General features: G+C 45.9%; 1 protein-coding gene across 1 annotated transcript in view; it reads right to left on the reverse strand.

Annotated features, from left to right (window-relative positions):
- MUC16 (mucin 16, cell surface associated) overlaps positions 1 to 19,322 on the reverse strand; it is a 96,152-nt gene that overhangs the window by 40,168 nt on the left and 36,662 nt on the right. The window contains exons 9-23 of the mRNA XM_042914585.1: positions 18,352 to 18,476; positions 18,190 to 18,257; positions 16,097 to 16,269; positions 13,166 to 13,201; positions 12,895 to 12,960; positions 12,111 to 12,235; positions 11,947 to 12,014; positions 10,519 to 10,691; positions 8,532 to 8,567; positions 8,222 to 8,287; positions 5,126 to 5,250; positions 4,964 to 5,031; positions 1,826 to 1,998; positions 1,174 to 1,209; positions 906 to 971 (exon numbers count right to left, since the gene is read on the reverse strand). Coding sequence (XP_042770519.1) covers positions 906 to 971; positions 1,174 to 1,209; positions 1,826 to 1,998; positions 4,964 to 5,031; positions 5,126 to 5,250; positions 8,222 to 8,287; positions 8,532 to 8,567; positions 10,519 to 10,691; positions 11,947 to 12,014; positions 12,111 to 12,235; positions 12,895 to 12,960; positions 13,166 to 13,201; positions 16,097 to 16,269; positions 18,190 to 18,257; positions 18,352 to 18,476 — 1,404 coding nt within the window. The remainder of the gene's footprint in view (positions 1 to 905; positions 972 to 1,173; positions 1,210 to 1,825; positions 1,999 to 4,963; positions 5,032 to 5,125; positions 5,251 to 8,221; positions 8,288 to 8,531; positions 8,568 to 10,518; positions 10,692 to 11,946; positions 12,015 to 12,110; positions 12,236 to 12,894; positions 12,961 to 13,165; positions 13,202 to 16,096; positions 16,270 to 18,189; positions 18,258 to 18,351; positions 18,477 to 19,322) is intronic.

Genomic DNA, 19,322 nt, shown 5'->3' on the forward strand with positions numbered 1-19,322 from the left:
TATCAAAAAAATGAAAAATAAAACTAAGAAGCAGAAGTACAGAGTGTGGCATGTTTATGTGCTGAATAACATGGTTATCTTAAATTTTTTTCATGTTTATTTATTTATTTTGAGACAGAGAGAGAGTGAGCGTGAGCAGGGGAGGGGCAGAGAGAGAGAGGGAGAGAGAGTATCCCAAGCAGGCTCTGCACTGGCGGCACAGAGCCCAACGTGGGGCTTGAACTCATGAATTGTGAAATCATGACTTGAGCTGAAACCAAGAGTTGGACACTCAACTGACTAAGCCACCCAGGTGGCCCAAGAGCTCTGTGCTGACACCGTAGAGACTGCTTGGGATTCTCTCTCTCTGCCCCTCCCCGGCTCATGCTTATTCACACACTCTCTCTCTCTCTCTCAAAATAAATAAACTTAAAAAAAAAAAAGAGTTGGATGCTTCACTGACAGTCACCCAGGGGCCCCATGGTTATCTTTTACAATTATTATCAATTGTAACTGCACATTCAATTCCAGTCTTAGTACACTGTCAACTTGGTGAGGGGAGGGACCACACCTGGCTCAGCATCTTCTCCCCTCTGCCTGGCACAGGTCATGTGCCCAGTGATGTCCATCATATTAAATTCTCTGGTAGTCCCTGTGCTGTGTGCTTCCACACATTTTCATTCAACCTTCACAACGACCTTATGAGGCATGATTATTCTTACTTGGCTGATGAGGGCGCTGAGGCACTGAGAGGGCTGGTCAATTGTCTAAGGCCAATGCAGTTGGACAGATGAGGACACGTTCTCTGCTCTTGAGGAGGTCGGAGCAGAGCAGGGGAGCCCATGGTAGCTCCAGGGTTTTTCTTGATAACTTCCAGATATAGATTTGAGACTCCTCACAAGGAGCTGGAGAGAGAAGTCACCTACCTGTGGAGCTGGAGAAGTGGGCTGGCACCATCGAGGTCCCTGGGAAGTGCACAGGGGTCACAGGAGCTAAGGATGAATAGTCTGGAGTAAGAAGGGGACTCAGAGTAGGGCATCTTTCCTGTCCAGCTAGAGCCACTGAATGTAGGAGGAACTGGGTAAGACCGTCAGGTCTCCTAGCCACTTCTCTTCCCCAGGCCCTGGGGCAGGGGATCAGTGGCTGTCCACCAGGGGTCCACAGCATGTAGTCATCAGGGCTGTGGGTACTCACCACTGGGTGTGGGGGCTGAGGTCCAGTGGGTGTAACCTGAAATGAGAAAAGGAGACAGAACTGGGATGCAAGCAGGAAAGGGAGGTCCATGATATAGCCCAAAGCCCACCAGTCCCTACCCCCAACTAAGACTTCAAGTCTATGCAGTTCAGCAATTGTGATTCAGGGGTAACTTTACCTTGTTTCTAAAAGGCTGAGAAATCAGAGACCCAGTCCCCTGTCTTCATGAGCTTGCAATTTATTTGGGAAGACAAATACACCAACATTTCTAGAAATGGGGTTGTCAACTGTGCTTTTCAGGCTCCAGAGGGGATTTTGAGATAGACACTGACAGGAACAGAGATGGCCAGATCTTTGAATAGCCATTGACTTCAGCCAGAGAGATATCCTCTTTTATCAGTCTGGATAAAGACTTTGTGGCCCAGACAAGTATATAAATCACAGCCCTGAAATGCAGGGCTGCAAAGAGAAAAAAAGGATTTGCAAACTGGAGGGCCTATGGGGGTCCTTGACTCATTAAGGGATATCACGCAGGTGGAGAATAACACACAGGGTGGGTTCTATGATGAACTGGAGAGTTCACATCCCTTGCGGGCGGGCGGTGGGGGGCAGATTCTTAGCTTCAACTTGTGGTTCCAAAAAGGTTGCTCACCATTGACATAGAGGCTGTTCTTGTCCAGGGTGAAGGAGCCCAGCTGGGTGACACCATGGGTCTGATGGCTCAGCTCCCAGTACAGCTTCTCTCTGTCTAGCTTAGGGCCCATGGGGTCAGGATGGTGAGTACAGACAGCATCAACTCCAGTGGCTGTTCCCTTTTTCTCAGGCCTGGGCAGGGAAAGACACGGGAAAGGGGAGGTGGGGACTCCAGGTAGGAGCCCGGGAAAGCCCTACTGAAGGAGGGGACAGAGAAAGCAGAAGGGCTGGTGGACAACCTGGAACAGCCTTGGTGCTGGAGGAGGGTTGGAAATGATTAGGACAACCAAGGTCCTTGAGCACAGAGGATATGCAGCATCTCCAAATACTGATGCCTTGTGCTGAGCTTTAAAACGGAGCTAGAGTATATTATTCTAAGTGAAACAAGTCAGTCAGAGAAAAACAAATATCATATGATTTCACTCATATGTGGAAGTTAAGTAACAAAACAGATGAACATAGGGGAAAGAGAGCAAAAATAAGATAAAAACAGGGAGGGAGGCAAACCATAAGAGACTTTTTAAAAAATGTTTTTATTTATTTTTGAGACACAGAGAGACAGAGCATGAGCAGGGGAGGGGCAGAGAGAGAGGGAGACACAGAATCTGAAGCAGGCTCCAGGCTCTGAGCTATCAGCACAGAGCCTCACATGGGGCTTGAACTCACGGACTGTGAGATCACGACCTGAGCTGAAGTCATCCGCTTAACCGACTGAGCCACCCAGGCGCCTCCAGAGACTCTTAAATACAGAGAACAAACTGAGGGCTGCTGGAGGGAGGTGGGTAGGGGATAGGCTAAATGGGTGATGGGCATTAAGGAGGGCGCTTGTTGGGATGAGCACTGGGTGTTGTATGTAAGTGATGAATCACTGGGTTTTATTCTTGAAACAGATGGTAACAACAGATGCATGATGGAGAGGACTTAGACAAGGTAAGAAAAGGCAATGTCAAATTGCTTAAACCCCAGCTCTGCTGCTCAGTTGCTGGCTGACTCTGAGTAAGTCTCTCAACCTGTCTGTAGCTCATTGTTTTTTTCATCCATCAAATGAGGTAATAGGACAGACCCTACAGCACTTAGCACTAGTAAATGCTCAGTAGAAGACAGCCATTTTTATTAGGCATTAATAGGGCCAAAGTTCTTGGTGTGAATGGACCTTGCAGTGAGAGAGACTGAGCCTTTTCAAAGAAACAGTGAGGTCAGCAGGCAGCCTTGGGTGGAGAGGGGCATGAGGCTGTGTGGTATCTGAGAGCCAGAGAAATCTCAAGGCCAGCGGAAAGGGGAAGACATAGCATTGTGGCTGGAGGACAGTGGTGTCTTTGGAGCTGAGGGCATTCCATCCTCAGACAAAAGGTCAGTGATTGGGAGATCTCACACAAAGAGTAAGGTGAGCCAAGTGCACATGTGGGGGCTCCCACATGCTAGAGTTATTCTCAGTACCTAGGTCTAGGCAAGGTTACGAATAATTTACTGTGTGTTCTTTATATGTTAGTTCTTTTGCTAACTAAGCACCTCTCATTTTAATCCTCACTATGCTCACACAAATGACCACAAATTCTTTCCTTCAGTCAGAAGTGGAGTCTGTTTCAGGGTGCCTGGGTGGCTCAGTCAGTTAAGTGTCTGACTTCAGCTCAGGTCATGATCTTGCGGTTTGATCTCATGGAGTTCAAGCCCCGCATTGGGCTCTGTGCTGACAGCTCAGACCCTGGAGCCTGCTGCTTCAGATTCTGTGTCTCCCTCTCTCTCTGCCCCTTCCCTGATCACACTCTATCTCTGTCTCTGTCAAAAATAAATAAACATTAAGAAAAAAAAAAAGAAGCAAAGAGATTCCATCTCTTGAATCTGGGCTTGGCCATAGAACTGGAACTGGCCAATGCACGTTCACAAATGTGATACCAGCAATGGCTTGGAAGGCAGGTGTGCAATAGGGCTTGCCATTTCTTGCTGCTCTTGGAACTCTGAGCGTGTGAATGAGCCCAAGCTAGCCTTCTGGAGGATGAGAAAATGTGGAGGAGAACGAAGGTATCCCAGACAGCAGCTGACTGCAGACACAGGAATGAGCCTCATCTGACATCAGCTGAGCCAACCCAGGCAGGAGAATCTTCCAGCAGAATCATGGGCTAACTTTGTTGTACAAGAAAGCAAATTGAGATACTTCAGCTGACAGGTGAGTAGGTAGAGGCACAGAGATGTTAAGTAACTTGTTCAGGTCACACAGCCTTGAAGTAGGAGAGGTAGGCCTGTCAGACTCTAAATAAAACTGCATAGGGGCACCTGGGTGGCTAAGTTGGTTTTGGCTCAGGTCATGATCTCATGGTTTCAGGAGTTTGAGCCTCGTGTTGGGCTCTGTGGTCACAGTGTGGACCCCACTTGGGATTTCCTCTCTCTCTCTGTCTCCCCCACTCCACCTTTTCTTCTCATGCTATCTCTGTCTCTGCCTCTCTCAAAATAAATAAATAAACTTAAAAAAAAACCCCACTATATAACCACTGTACTTTACTACTCAGTGATCCCAAGTCCACCTCTGAGAGGTCAGAAAGCAGGATTTGGTCACTGCTGGCTAGGTGTTACAGGCAGGCCAATCATTATCAAAAATGTGACATAAGCAGGAGAGAGAATTATGCATCCCCTAGAGCAAGGTTTCTCAACCTTGGCACCGTGCACATTTCGAGTCAGATTGTTCGTGGCCCTGAGAGACCATCCTCTGCATTGTAGGATATTTAGCAGCATCCCTGGCCTCACTCACTAGATGTCAGTAGCAACTCCCACCCTTGAGTTTTGACAACAAAAAATGTCTCCAGACATTGCCAAATATCCCCTGGGAGGGAAATCATTCTTGGTTGAAAACGATGGCTCCATTGTGATAAAGCCAGCACGACTGACCAGTTGTTTTCTTGATGAGTTCCAGAAGAAAGATCTTTCGGAAAAGTTCAACCTTGTCACCTGGGAAGGGCAGTCCAAGAGGATTCTGCATTTTCTGGTTAGGAATGCAATGTGAGACAGACTGGCAGTTGGTGGTCAGCTGTTCTGGGATGATGGTCCAGCTCATGGTCCCTCTGCCCCCTGCATATGGCCTGCATGTGAACTCTGGAGTTCTCACCTGAGCAAGGTCAATCTGCAGCCATAATAGAGGGGCCCAATGCTGCTGTTCTGGAACAAGGGTTTGAGCTGGGGATGAAAGACATGGAAGTAAGAAGATGGGCTGAGGGGCTGGGAAGGACAAAAGTAGGCACTGGAGGGCACGCATTGGAGGGGCTCTCACCAGACGATTCAAGATCCTCTCTACAGAGTTGAATAGCTCAGATCCTGGGGGCCCCATGCCCTCTGTGTAGCGCAGGTTGGTGATGGTGAAGTTGAGGGTGAAGGGCACCAGAGACAGGCTCACACCTGCAGCCAGAAAGGGCGAGAAGGGCTCCATTATGATTCTCTGGTGGGGATGGCTGTAGGTGGCAGATCCAAGGGTGGCCACCGTATCTGTGTCACCCTTGCATCCAGCCACACTTGGCCTCCAACCTGGATGGATTATTTGAGCTGGAAAAAGAACCTCAACTCTTCAGCCCAGTGTGTCTAAAGAAAAACAGCTGGTGGACATTTGGGTGGGAGGAAAAGAAGCAAAATCACTCAGTTGCCCCCTGGGGTGGAGGTCTCCCATTGTCTTCTGACGTCACCACGAGAGAACTTGCAACCGCTGAGTGGGCCTGTCTATTCCCCCTGAGAGTGACTCCTGTCTCAGTTTCACTAAACTGTCTTTGAAGAGTGGATTTTACATGGACTGACCACATCTCCTAGTTTTCCCTGAACAGTCATGTGGCTTGCATGTAAATATTAATTAGAACCCTCCCTCTCTTTGTCAAAAGTGTCCCATAAGACAAAAACAAACACAAACACAAAAACACTGTATGGTCATTCTGGGGTTAGGGTGTGAAGAATCGAATGCCAGAAGTCTGAACTGGGTGACAGTACCGTTTACAGATTTCATCTGAGGAGCACCAATTGGGGGCCAGCCTTTGTACTGGGCATTTCATTTTTGGCATCTCAGCTTACCCTAACCACAATCCTCAGAGTCAAGTATTACCAGTTCCATTTTACAGTCTGGGAAACTGAGGCTCAGAGAAAGTAAATTTTGCCCAAGTCCCACAAATGAACAGCACAGCTACAATACCTTTTTTTTTAATTAAAAAAAATTTTTTTTAATGTTTATTATTTTTGAGAGAGACAGAGACAGAGAGCAAACAGGGAAGGGGCAGAGAGAAGGAGACACCGTATCCGAAGCAGGCTCCAGGCTCTGAGCTGTCAGCACAAAGCCCGATGCAGGGCTCGAATTCACAGACTGCGAGATCATGACCTGAGCTGTAGTCAGCTGCCCAACCGACTGAGCCATCCAGGCGCCCCTACAATACCTTTTTAACTCAAAAGTAGATATCTTTCTGTTTGTACAGCCATGCTTATAGCAGCATTATTCACAATAGGTGAATATTATTCACAGAATATTAGAATTCTATGCTGACAGCTCAGAGCCTGCAGCCTGCTTCAGATTCTGTGTCTCCTTCTCTCTCTGCTCCTCCCCCACTCACACTCTGTCTCTCTCTCTCAAAAATAAATAAAAATGTTTAAAAAACTGAAAAAAAAAGAATGAAATCTTGCCATTTGCAACAACACGGATGGAGCTAGAGTATATCATGCTAAGCAAAATAAGTCAGAGAAAGACAAATACCATATGATTTCACTCATACGTACCATTTAAGAAACAACACAAATGAGCGAAAGGGAAAAAGAGAGAGAGAGAGAAAGAGACCAGGCAGGAACAGACTCTTAACTATAGAGAACAGACTGATGGCTGGCAGAAGGGAGGTGGGCGGGGAGATGGGTTAAATGGGTGATGGGGATTAGGGAGGGCACTTGCTGAGATGAGCTCCGGGTGTTGTACGAAGTGCCGAATCACTAAATTGTACACCTGAAAGTACTCCCACACTGTATGTTAACTGGAATCCAAATAAACAACAAAAAGAAAAGAAAACCTACAGTAGACGAAGCTACGGTAATCAAGACAGTGACGTACTGCATGAAGAAGGACAGGTAGATCAATGGGATATCATTGAAAGTCTAGAAGCAAAGCCTCACATTTATGGTGAATTGATTTTCAACCAGGGCACCTGTATAATTTAATGGAGAAAGGAAATTTTTTAAATAAATGGTACTGGCATAACTGGGGGAAAAAAAGCAATCAGAGCTAAAACTTGCCCCAGTTTCTTGAAAACATACATTTTCAGATTCAGGAAGCTTCAAAAATCCCCAATAGTAGAAACTCAAAGAAAAACCATGTTCCGATACATCATTATCAAACTTCTGAATAGCAAAGATGAAGAAGAAATCTTGAATGCATCTACAGAAAAAATGACGTCATCAGTCATGGAATGACTTGGTCTGTAGCACATGCCAAGCTTGTAGGAGCTAAGCCTGTTACAGAAATGGTTGAGTTGATCAGGGTGAACAGTAGGGAGTGGAGAATGTGCATTCTGTCTAAAGCTTGAGCAAAGTTTGCAGTGTCTTGACTCATAAAACCCAGAATTCCAGAAGGCAGGATTCAAATTATAGCTCACCGGCTTGTATCCCATAACTGTAGATGCACACGGCAGGATTAAAGGTCAGGGATGCCCTGTCTTGGTCATGACATAAGTGTGAAAACTACCTATAGACTCAAATTTTAAAATAAATCTTAAGGGTTGGAGTAAGACAAGTTTCCCGATATAAATCAAGCCCTTGTTTCAGGTTCCTGGGGACTCAAGAGCCCTTAGACCCACATCTGGGTCAGATGAGGAAACAGAGCAAGAACCAAGTCCAGGACTAGGATCCTGAATGATTTTCTGGACATTCGAATAAAATCCACAAATGTGGACATACGCAAGATTGCTACATTCATTCATTCAACCAGTCAATCAGTATAAAGTGAGTGCAGACTAGGTGCTCAGCTCCAAGGTGACAGATACATAAATACTGAATAAAGCAAATAGCAGTAAATTCCATCAGAAAATACTCCTGGTTGTGGATAGTGAAAACCTGTGGTCCAGGTGTGTATTCAGATGTGCTACTTCCTATAAGAGGGTCTAGGAAGGTCTTTCAAAGAAGGTGAGATTGCGCTGGGATCTGAAAAGCAATGAGGTTCCAGGTGTAGTGGATCTCCAGGAAGAGCTGATATAAAGTCCAGAGGTTAGGACACTAGAGAACAGACAGTGTCTGATGTGGCCAAAGTTTGGAGAGTGAGGGAGGGAGTGAGTAGGACATTCTGAGGGTGGGTGGTCTACAGGAACCAGACTGTGTGGAGTTGAAGTTTTATGGGTCCCAGAGAGTAGGCTCCTACCTGTAGAGCTGAGGATGGGGGGCTGAGATGTGGAAGATTCTGGAGAGAATGTAGAAGTCACTGGAGCTGAGAAAAAAAAGAACAGGGGAAAAATTATGAAGTCCCATCCTGAATGAATGGGGGACTAAAGCTATTCATTAGAATTTGGTCTTCTGTCTTGACTCAGGGCAAGACCCTGGGTGGGTTAGAGGCTCTTCTGAGTCTGTAGCTAGACACTTAGGGAAGGAGAATTGGCAGCTTCCCTCCAGAAAAATGTGTTTTGGGGAATAAGGGTCCAGTGGGCATTGAAATTTCGGTCTTGAATACTCACTGCTGGTGGTAGGGTTCCAGTACCGGTGGTTATAACCTGTAGAAAGGAGTAAAGGACTGTTATAATGGGTAAGAGCTAAGGAAGGGGTAGACAGTAGACCCAGAGATGAAATTCATTAGCAAACTTGCTGTGATTTATAAATGAACAATAATGGCTCCTACATTTCATTCAGTGCCTTCATGTGGCTTATCCCTTGAAAATAGTGATGAACATCATTCCCATTATTATTGCCAAAATAAAAATACAATAATAATAACTGCCCCTGTTTATTGGGAATATACTATGCACCAGAAATAATACTAAACAGTACATTACAAGGTAATGTAATTACAAACAAGAGTGTTCCAAGGCTTATCCACAACTTTATCATTGCTCTCTCAGCTTCTCTCCCTTCACAAAATTTTATGATAGTACTACTTTATCTTTCTAGCTTAGTTTCTGGGGAGGGGGGTGGTGTTTAAGTGACAAAATTGTGGCCATTAGAGAGAGCGGTCTGTGGAAGCAAGCAAGATGGAGGAGAGGGAATGTACATGTGGTTTGGAATATTAGAGAAACTTTGGGAATGGGCTAGGATAATGAACGTGAGAAGAGACTTGGAGGTCAGATGGATGGCATAAAAATTGGAGTCTGAAAGGAATTGGGGAGAAGAGAATTTTTCATCAGTGTTTCTCTGGGTCATGATCATCTCCTTGGATGTTCTGTGAGGGGTGGGAGTCATTTTGGACCCAGAGGAGCCCCATGATTTACTTGGGTTATTCCTGTGAACTATCTCATTTGACCATCAGGAAAATCCTGCATGGTATATATGTTTATTCCATTCTGTAAATGGGACATTAAAGCCTAGACAGGTTGCATGGCTTGCCCAGCATCACATAAAACAGAGATCTGTCCCTTGCCAATCACTGTCAACCACCGTTTTAAGGAAATATCCAAGTTGATATAGAGGGGACATAACTAACAAAGCATTAGGTTAGATTGTTAGGCTAGAGATCAGTTATGCCCCTTCCTATCCTGAGATTTGAGGCTTTCTCTATCTGGATGGTCTGTGGTGTTGTCTTGTAGTTAGGAACTTGGAGTTTAGATTCAATCTCCAGTTTGTTTGAGTCTTGACCCTGTCAGGCATGATGGCTGGATTATCTCAGGAAAATGACTTCCTGTCTGAAAGCATGATGGCTGTCTCCATAAAAATGACTGTAACAACTCACAGGGTTGTGAGTAAGATCAATGTGAGATAATACCTATAAAAGACTTTATCACAATTCCTGGCACATAAGAACCTTTTGATAAGAGTTAGCCGCTATTGTACTTATTATTCTCAGCATTAGCATTGCTGTTAGGGGCATTGTTGCTAATGGTGTTGTGTAAGTAGATATTATTCATGGACTATTTGCTAAGTGTGATGTTATCTCATGAAGACTGTGTCATACTGACTGGTCTGTGGGCACTTAGTAAATTGGTCATCATTGTGAGAGAATGAAATGGGGTGAAGGCTGAAATGGTCACCTGCTGCCCATTTGGAAAATTTAACCACAGAGTTCTTTATCACCCACTTCTTTTCCTAGAGTCTGCATGTTGGTCTCTTATGGGAAGCAGTGAAAATGAGGAAGAAAAATGTTATTCCAGGAGGTGAAAAGGGAAAGGAAATCAGCTTCCCATGATGCGTTAGGCATTCAAAAATGAGTCTCCAAGGAAATGCTAGGTTTGCATTGGAACCATCAATTTGTATACAGCAATTTCTCAAACTCAGCATTATTGACATTTTGGTCTAGATAATTCTTCATGGTGGAGGGCTGCTCTGTGCACTGTAGGATGTTTAGCAGCACCCTGGCCTCTACCTACTAGATGTCATTAGTACCACTCCAGGTATGATGTGAAATATCTCCAGACATGCCAAATGTCCCATGGAGAGCAGAATCGCCCCAGTTGAGGAGCACTGGTAGAGAGAAACATGGGGCTGGGAGATACCAACTACAGCACAGACACTCACCATTGACATAGAGACTGTCTCTGTCCAGGGTGTAGGTGCCCAGCCAGGTGACACCGTGGGTCAGCTGACTCAGCTCCTGGTACAATTCTTCTCTGTTCAGCCCAGGGCCCATGGGGTCAGGATGATAAGTGCAGATCACGTCCACTCCTGTTGCTGTTCCACCCTTCTCAGTCCTAGGGCGGTAGGGACGTAGGAATAGGGACATCCTGAGATGTGGGAGGGTTACATACTTTGTTCACCTCTTGCCTTCAGCCTGTCCCACCCCCAGCCTTGGCCTTATGACATTTCTCTTTACCGGGTCTTGTCTGGTTTCTCATGCACATTCTTTTCTGGGACCTTCTCATCTAGGTATCTTCCTACTCCTTAAAGTGGTTAATCTCCAAGGCTTCAGCCTCAGCCAACTTCTATTCTTTTGGCCTCATTCTTCTTGAGTCATATGGTTCATACTCATTGGTTCAGCTATCAGCTTTATTCTCATGAGATCCAATCTTACTCTCTGGCCAAGACCCCTCTCCTGAGCTCTGTGCCATGTCACCAACAGCCCCAAGGATGTCCTTCAGACTTATTATATTCCATTTGTCCCAGATTAAGTTTATTAATTCCCCCTAAAAACACAGAGTCTCCTCCTTCTGCCATGTTCCCATATTGGGGCCAGAACCAAACATGTGGGAGGCATCCTGGACCTCCCCTGTCCTTGGTCCCCCCATCCAAGCAACATCTAGGTGAGCCCAACATCTCACTGATTTCCCCACCTCCTGTCCCATTATCACATCAAATTTTCCCATACCCATATCTACCTGTGTACTACTTAAAATAAATGACATTACATCAAGGCTCTGCTTAAAACTCCATGAATCCCCGCCTGATCTGAGATATGCCAACCCTTGAAATACTTCTGCCAAAATGTCTTCTGGCAATTCTTTTGGCTAATGCTCATTCAGCTCAGGCATCACCTTCTCCAGACTGCTTCTACTCAACTCCCCCACATTCAGCTAAAAGTCCATCCTCCAGGCTCTTATGGCTTCCATGTAGTGCTTTATCATTGTACTAACCCTGTTACTATTATGTTTAAGTTTATATGGCTGCTGTCCTCTCCATACTGTGGGTACCTTGAGGGAAGAGTCCATGACTCAATCTCTAGGTGCCCTTAGCACCTGTCACAGGGCATGGCCTGAGGTACCTCATTTCATTTCTGACCAGTGAGTGTGAATGCTCCATGGCTCTTCTTATCCAAGTAATTTAAGACCTTTATTGGACAGCCACCTCTTTCAGGAAGCCCTCTCTGATACACTCAGCCAGAGGGGATGCCTTCCATCTGAATTCTTGGAATTCCATTCGAAGCCATTTATGCATCTTCTAGTTGCCATGTTTAGGTCCTCACCGCCAGGTGAACTTGCCTGTAACCATTGTGAGGGAGGGGAGTCTCACCTGAGCAAGGTCAGTCTGCAGCCAGAGTACCGTGGGCCAATACTGGTGTTCTTGAACAAGGGACCAAGCTGGGGAGGAAGGAGAGAGAGGTGAGCATGAGGGGCTGAGGTGACTGGGTGGGGTAAGGACAAGGCAGGCCAGGGGGGGCATTGTTGGGCTCTTACCAGGCGATTCAGGGCCCTCTCAGTGGAGTTGAACTTCATGGAGCCTGGGTGCCTCATGTCTGGGGTGCAGAGCAGGTTGGTGATGGTGAAGTTGAGGGTGAATGGCACCAGGGCTGGGCCCACAACTGCAGCCGGAGGGAAGGAGAGAGAGGAGACCCATCACAATTATAGGCCTGAGCTATACATTAGGGGGAAGGGACTAGTGCCATCTCTCTGTCCATAGTGTCCCGTAGGTGAGGCCTGAGATATCCCATCTGGGATACCTCCCTCCTCGGCCAGCCAAGGGAGGACCTCCATGTTAGATGTGTCCTGTCAGCTCAAAAGGAAACCTCAATCTTCTCATCCCAGAGTGTCCCCAAAGGCTGACCTGTCACAGACATTTTGGTGGCAAGAGGAGGCACCAAGACCTTTTGTGCTCAGATCATGGGCCACAAATTTCTTGAGAAGTCAAGAAAGCCAAACGGTAGTAATTTCCATGAAGGAAACGATCATAGAGGTAGAGATTAGATCCCACCTGTGTGTGGGATATGGGGACATGATGCTACTTTATAGGAGGAAGTCTGAGCAAAAGCCAGCTGAGCTGAATCTGGAGGACAACGGGAAATCAGGAACAGAGCTGAGTTCCCATGACATAAGAGGAAAGGCACTGAGGATGGGAGGATGTTTGGTCCCTGAAACAGAAACAAGGCTGGTATGGCCAGATTTGGAGGAGCACAGGAGACAGGCTGGAGATCAGCCAGAATGGGAGTTGAAGTTTCATGGGACTCAGAGATCAGACTCCTACCTGTAGAGCTGGGGGTGGGAGGCAGAGATATCGATGGCCCTGGAGAAAATGTGGAGGTCACCAGAGCTGAAAGAAAACACAACATCAACATAAATCATGAAGCAGTAAGAGGACAGGGCTGTTGATGGGAACTTGTGTCTCTAATTGGTGGTCTGGAGCTGCTCTGGGGCTGAGAATCTGGGAGTGGGATACGTGGGTACTCTCCCTTGGGAATGGGTGCAGGGAAGAAGTGTCCCAGGGACGCAGGGACATCTGGGCCCTTGTGACTTACTGCTGGTGGTGGGGGTCCAGTACTGATGGTTATAACCTGCAGAGAGAGCCAGAGAGGAAGAGGAAGTCAATGGGAGGAGGTGGAGAAAAGGGTGAGGATAGGACTTGAAACATGGACACAGACCCTTCTCCAGTGCTTTCTCTGAGACTCATCAAAGATAACGATGGCTGCTCTTTATGAGTTAACTGCCTGGTACTCCAATGCTCAGGACTGTGTCATCCTCTGTATCATTAACCACAAAGACCACAATAATCAAAATACCCCCCACCTTGTGGGGGTTTCATGAGGTGCCAGAAGCAACAGCAACCTCATCAGATGAGTCATAGGAACAACAGCTTTATGTGTTTCCAGCCTTATTTGTGTTTTCTCCACCAATTAAATATAACTTTGTCCTTGATCTCTGAGTTTTTCCTACTTCTCCGGTTTTCAGAAACAGCTTGATTTTTGACACAGTTCCTGGATTTCTGTAATGTTGAACGAGGGAGAGAGTGAGATAGACAGACAGACTGGGGAGTCAACCAAAAAGCATCAAGTTGGAGAATAAGAGGGAGTGGGGAAAAGAGGGTTTGAATAAGTATGGTTCTGGGTCATAGATTGGATCCTCTCTGAGGCTTGGTAAGCAATGCAAGTAAAACTTAGACTTATTTTATATCTGATGGTCTGACTAGGTTTCTTGAAATGAAACTCTTCTCTGAGACCGGACCCAGTAGAGGGAGCCCTGTGCTTTACTTACATTACTCAGGTTTTATCCCAGTTGACCTTTACAATAAGCTTAGGTGAGGGTTTTAAAAATTCCATGCTAAAAACAGACACTTCAGGGCCATAGGGGGAGCAAAAAAACAGGACCAGCACTTAAAGAAAGACCTGTAAATCACCCAAACCCACACTGTCAACTACAGCTTTAAGTAACTCTCAAAGACTATTGAAATACAATACAGATTTTAATCCAGATAGAAAGAAAATGTCAAAGGCAATCCACAGGGGACATGATTGAGCTTTAGTTTAAATTGTTGTGTTAGAGGCTCCTTGATATGCCTTCCCATCCTGAGATTTGAGGCTTGTTCTAACTGGGTTAGTCTGCAGTGTAGCCTTGTAGTTGGGGTCCCTTCTGGGGGCCTTAGAGCCAATTTAGGGTTTGCGTCATGATGTTACCATTTATATAAGGTTTCTGATCTTGGGATAAATAGATGTCCTTCCTTGATCCTTGTTTGCTCCTCTGTAAAATGTACGTAATGCCTCACAGAGTGCTGGACAGGATTAGTAAGACACAATACACACAATGTTCCAGATCACAGGCATCTCTCAATAAATATTAGCCTTTAGTGCAGGCGTTACTGTGGGTTTTGTTGCTAAGAACGTTGATGCAGAGGGATTTATTGCTAAAAACATTGCTAACAGCTTTATTGTTTGCTTCTCAGGTGGGTTGTAGTTCTGCCTGGGCCCTGGAGGATGAGTAAAGGGCCACAAGCTGTTATAACAAAGAGAAAAAAGTGGATCAGTCCCCACTTTGGGAACTCGTTGCCTGTTGGGGAGGAGTTAACGTCAGCAGCCACTGCGGGCTTGCTTTGTTCTCTTCCTTCTCTGACGTTGGGTTTCTGTGAAAGGTCACTGCAATGAGAGACTATGGAGAGAGCCTTTATTTCCAGACCTTGGAAGTTGTTCTGTGAGCATAAGGTGTTGTAAGTTTGAATTACTATACCGTACATCTGAAACGAATGTAACACTGTAATGTTAACTAATTGGAATTAAAATAAAAACTTAAATTAGGGGCACCTGGCTGGCTCAGTCGGCTAAGCGTCCGACTTTGGCCCAGGTCATGATCTCGTGGTTCCTGGGTTCAAGCCCCTCATCGGGCTCCGTACTGACAGCTCGGAGCCTGAAGCCTGCTTCGGATTCTGTGTCTCCCTCTCTCTCCATCCCTCCCCTGATCATACTCGGTCTCTCCCTCTCAAAAATAAATAAACTTAAAAAAATTTTTTTAATAAAAACTTAAATTAAAAGCATAAAAACAAATAATAGTAGGACTTAGAGAAGAATTAAACGAACATGGATGTTCACGCTGCTGATATTGGAGAGGCTCCGTTTATGCAACCAGAAGACTGTAGTGGCGACAGATTTATCAGCATTCACAAGAAAAGCTGTGACAGAAAAGGTGAGAATATCTAAAGGAGGTAACATCCACAGACAAAAGTTCACATTAATTAAATTTTCAGAGATAAATTACCACACTGAAAGCACACAGGGAAAAATGCTAGAATCTGATGGAAACTTAGAAAGCGATATGACAGTTCACCCTGGTACAGAAAAAGATGTGCTCTGTATTATAAATAATGTGATGAGAAAAAGGCAAGTGCAGGTCCTAAGAATTTTCCAAAAGAAAAAAAAAAACGTTTTGTTCTCAAAGTTTCTAATGTTAAAAAAAATTTTTAATGTTTATTTGCTTTTGAGAGAGAGGGGGGCAGGAGGGGCAGAGAGAGAGGGAGACACAGATCCAAAGGAGGCTCCAGGCTCTGAGCTGTCAGCACAAAGCCTGACACGGGGCTCAAACTCATGAACCGTGAGATCATGACCTGAGCTGAAGTCAGATGCCCAACCGACTGAGCCACCCTGGCACCCCAAAGTTTCTAATATTTAAAATGACAGGTTATTAAATACTAGTTTTACAAAAAGAAGAAGAAGAAGAAGAAGAAGAAGAAGAAGAAGAAGAAGAAGAAGAAGAAGAAGAAGAAAGGAGGAAAGGAAAGAAGGAAAGAAGGGAGGGAGGTGGAGAGGGAGGGAAGAAAGCTCTGTAGGTGTTTTGAGGAAAGAGAATTCCCCCATGGAAATTCTAGGTTGGCCCAGAACTATGAACCTGGGTACTGAGAAATTGCACTGCAAGGAGACCCCATCTGGGACTCGGGAGGAGACCCCAACAGCCATAGAGGTTCTCACCATTGACACAGAGACTGTTCCTGTTCAGGGTGTAGGGGCCCAGCTGAGTGATGCCATGGGTCTGCTGGCTTAGCTCCTGGTAGAGCTGCTCTCTGTCCAGCCTGAAGCCGGTGGGATCTGGGCGGTAGGTACAGACTGCATCTATCCTGGTGCTTGTCCCATCCTTCTCAGCCCTGCGGAAGGAAGGGCACAGGAATAGGGACATGCAAAGACACTTGAGAGTTGGCTACTCTTGACAGCTCCTTCCTTCAATTGTACCCCTTGATGTTTATGTTAGCACTCTTCTCTGGGTTTCATCTACTTTCTCAAACACATCTTTTTCTGTCTCATATGGGGACCACCTCACCTTCTGAAATGTACTGTTCTCCAGGGCTGCTCCATACCTAGTCTTCTGCTTTTGCTCCCCAATCTTTTCCTTATTGGTTCATGCTCATTGTTTCAACTACCAGGAGCCAGTACAGTCCCTGTCCACTCAAGAAGGTAAGTACAGGTGACATCCCCTCCAGTAAGAGCGGAGTCCTGCTTGGGCCATGGGATTGGGGGTGTGGAGCTCCCAGGGAGGAAATGAGAATCCTGAACCCAGGCAGCATGACTGAAGACCTTGGAGGAGGTGAGTGAGTCACCTTTGTGTCTGGCTGTGACTCTGTCTTAACAGTCATCATGGATCCTGAAGGGAAGACTTTGTTTCAAGTTGGTGAACCCCAAGGCTGAGGCCAACCCCTTGGGAACACCTTTGGAGCAGACAACCAAATTTTGAGGAAAACAAAAACAGAGAAAATGACATAAGAGGTAATAAGGGGCAATGTGGTTCAAAAATACTTTTGTCCTGAATTTAAGCTGCATCTATAGTGATTCATCCAGACTGGGGGCTTTACAAGAAGAGAGATCCCCTCTCTTCCTTGTCTGGGAGTTCTCACTATTACCCACGCTAGTCAAAGCATTCCCATTTGATGCTCATCTAGGGTAGGGCAGTGGTTCTCAAAGTGTGGCTCAGGGACTCCTGGGCTTCCTAAACCCTTACAGGGAGCCCACCAAGTAAAAATATTTTCATATTCATACCAAGACGTTATTTTCACTTTTATTCTCTTAGGAGTACACAATGAAATTTTTTTTCCAGAGGCTATGAGATGAAATATTGTAAAAGATTAAATGCAGAAGCAGAGGAGGGCCTGGCTGGCTTTATCAGAAGAGTATATGACTCTTGATCTTGGGGTCATGGATTCAAGCCCTGTGTCGGGTGTACCAATTACTAAAATAAATAAATAAACTTTTAAAAATGCAGAAGCAGACAGCCTACTGTCTTTTACTAAAACAAGCATTAAAAATATCTACAAAAATGTAAACAATGGTCCTCTTCTTGTTATGCTTTTTTGGGGGGGGCGAGGGGAGAGGGGAAACATGGCTATTATTCATAAAAATAATGTTATTTGTGTTAACACATAATAGGTTTGTTATTTTAAATAAATGAACGTATTAATATAGTGTTTGTCTTAATTTTGGATCCAGTAAATACTGGCAGATACAACCCCCAAGCCCAAAGGCTCTTTGGAGTTCTGAGTACTTTTAAGGATGTAGGTTGTTGAGCCCAATGACCTTGAACACTGCTGTATCGTGGTTAAAGGGAGGGACTCAAGAACTGGGACCTCTGGGTTCAAATCCTGGCTCCTCTCAAGTACTTGACTACTCTGAGCCTCAGTGTTCTCTTCTGCAACGTGGGATAATAATCGTGTCGTAAAGATGAGATGAATGAAAACATGTACCTCACGTAGATTCTCGGTGGCATGTTGTATGGGCAATATCATCTTATTGATGCCCCCATCTCATGGGGAGATGGGGGCAGGTGTGGTGGGTGGAGCTCATTTAGGATGGCTTTAGTCTATAACACTTGGTTGTAGGAGCACAGAGAGGTTATGCAACTTGCCCAAGGTCACACAGTTAACAAGTGAGAGATCAAGGGTTCAAACCTAGAAACTTTGGATTCACTATGATATACTGTCTCTTGGCAAAGGCCCAAGGCTGTGGTTGACTGAGACGTGAAGGACCAAGAAGGGAGAGAATCGGGGTATCTGTAGGTGCTTTAGAAGAAGACTCACCTGAACAAGGTCAGCCTGCAGCCATCATAGAGGGAACCAACACTGCTGTTTTCGAACAGAGCCCTGAGCTGGGAACAAATGAGAGAGTGATGAGCCGGAGGGGCCAAGATGGCAGGGTGTGGAGGTCTTGGGATGAGATGAGCATTGGTGGGGGGCTCTCACCAGGTGCTGCAGGTGTCTCTCAGTGGCATTGAATATCTCAGAGCCCGAGTTCCCCATGTCCTCGGTGTAGTGCAGGCTGGTGATGGTGAAGTTGACAGTAAAAGGTATCAAGAAAGGGGCTGCAGCTGTGGTGGTGGAAAGAGTAAAATGAGGTCAGTCCCAAGTCAGGCCTGGGCTGGGGGTGGGAGGTGAGGCTCTGAGGACACACCTTAACTCCAGCACCTAGCCGGGGCTTGGCCTAAGCTGTCCTTTTTGAGAACACATCATGTCACCATTTAAGACCCTCCCACATAGGGTGACCAACCATCCCAGTTTTTCCAGGACCATCTGGGTTCCTGGGATGCTGACTTCCAGCTGGAAAAGTGATATAGACTTGGGAAAACCAAGCTGGTCACCCTCCTGCCACTTCCCCTTGGCTCTTACCGTTTCAGCATGCAATAGCACCTGTATCTCTTTGTTGCAGGGGAATGAACAGGCCCCAGGGAGCATCCTGCTAGCAATGATTGATGGGGGTTGGCGGATACATATCCCAGCTCCCTAACCCGCTCCCCAGAGAGGAGGACTCCAAAGTTCACGTTCTATGCATTCTCCTGGGGTTCCCCTCCAGCCTCCAGACCTGATAAATTTCTACCATTCGAGGCAGCCGGTGTGTGATACCTCACTGCTATTGCTCTAACGAATTAGCACACCACACGACCATACTCCAAAGAACTGGAAACGGACTCAAACAGATCTGTGCATACCCACGTGCATAGTTGCACTATCCACGGTAGCCAAAAGGTAGAAACAGCATGAGTGTCCATCAATACACGAATGGACAGATAAAATGTGGTCCATCCATACAATGGAATGTCATCCATCCATAAACAGGAATGAGGTTCTGGTGCACACTGCAACATGGACGAACCATGAAGACACTGTGCTCAGTGAAATAAGTCAGACACAAAAAATCAAATACACTGTGTGATTCC

The sequence above is a fragment of the Panthera leo genome, chromosome A2 (assembly GCF_018350215.1).
Source record: "Panthera leo isolate Ple1 chromosome A2, P.leo_Ple1_pat1.1, whole genome shotgun sequence".
Classification (NCBI taxonomy): Eukaryota; Metazoa; Chordata; class Mammalia; order Carnivora; family Felidae; genus Panthera; species Panthera leo.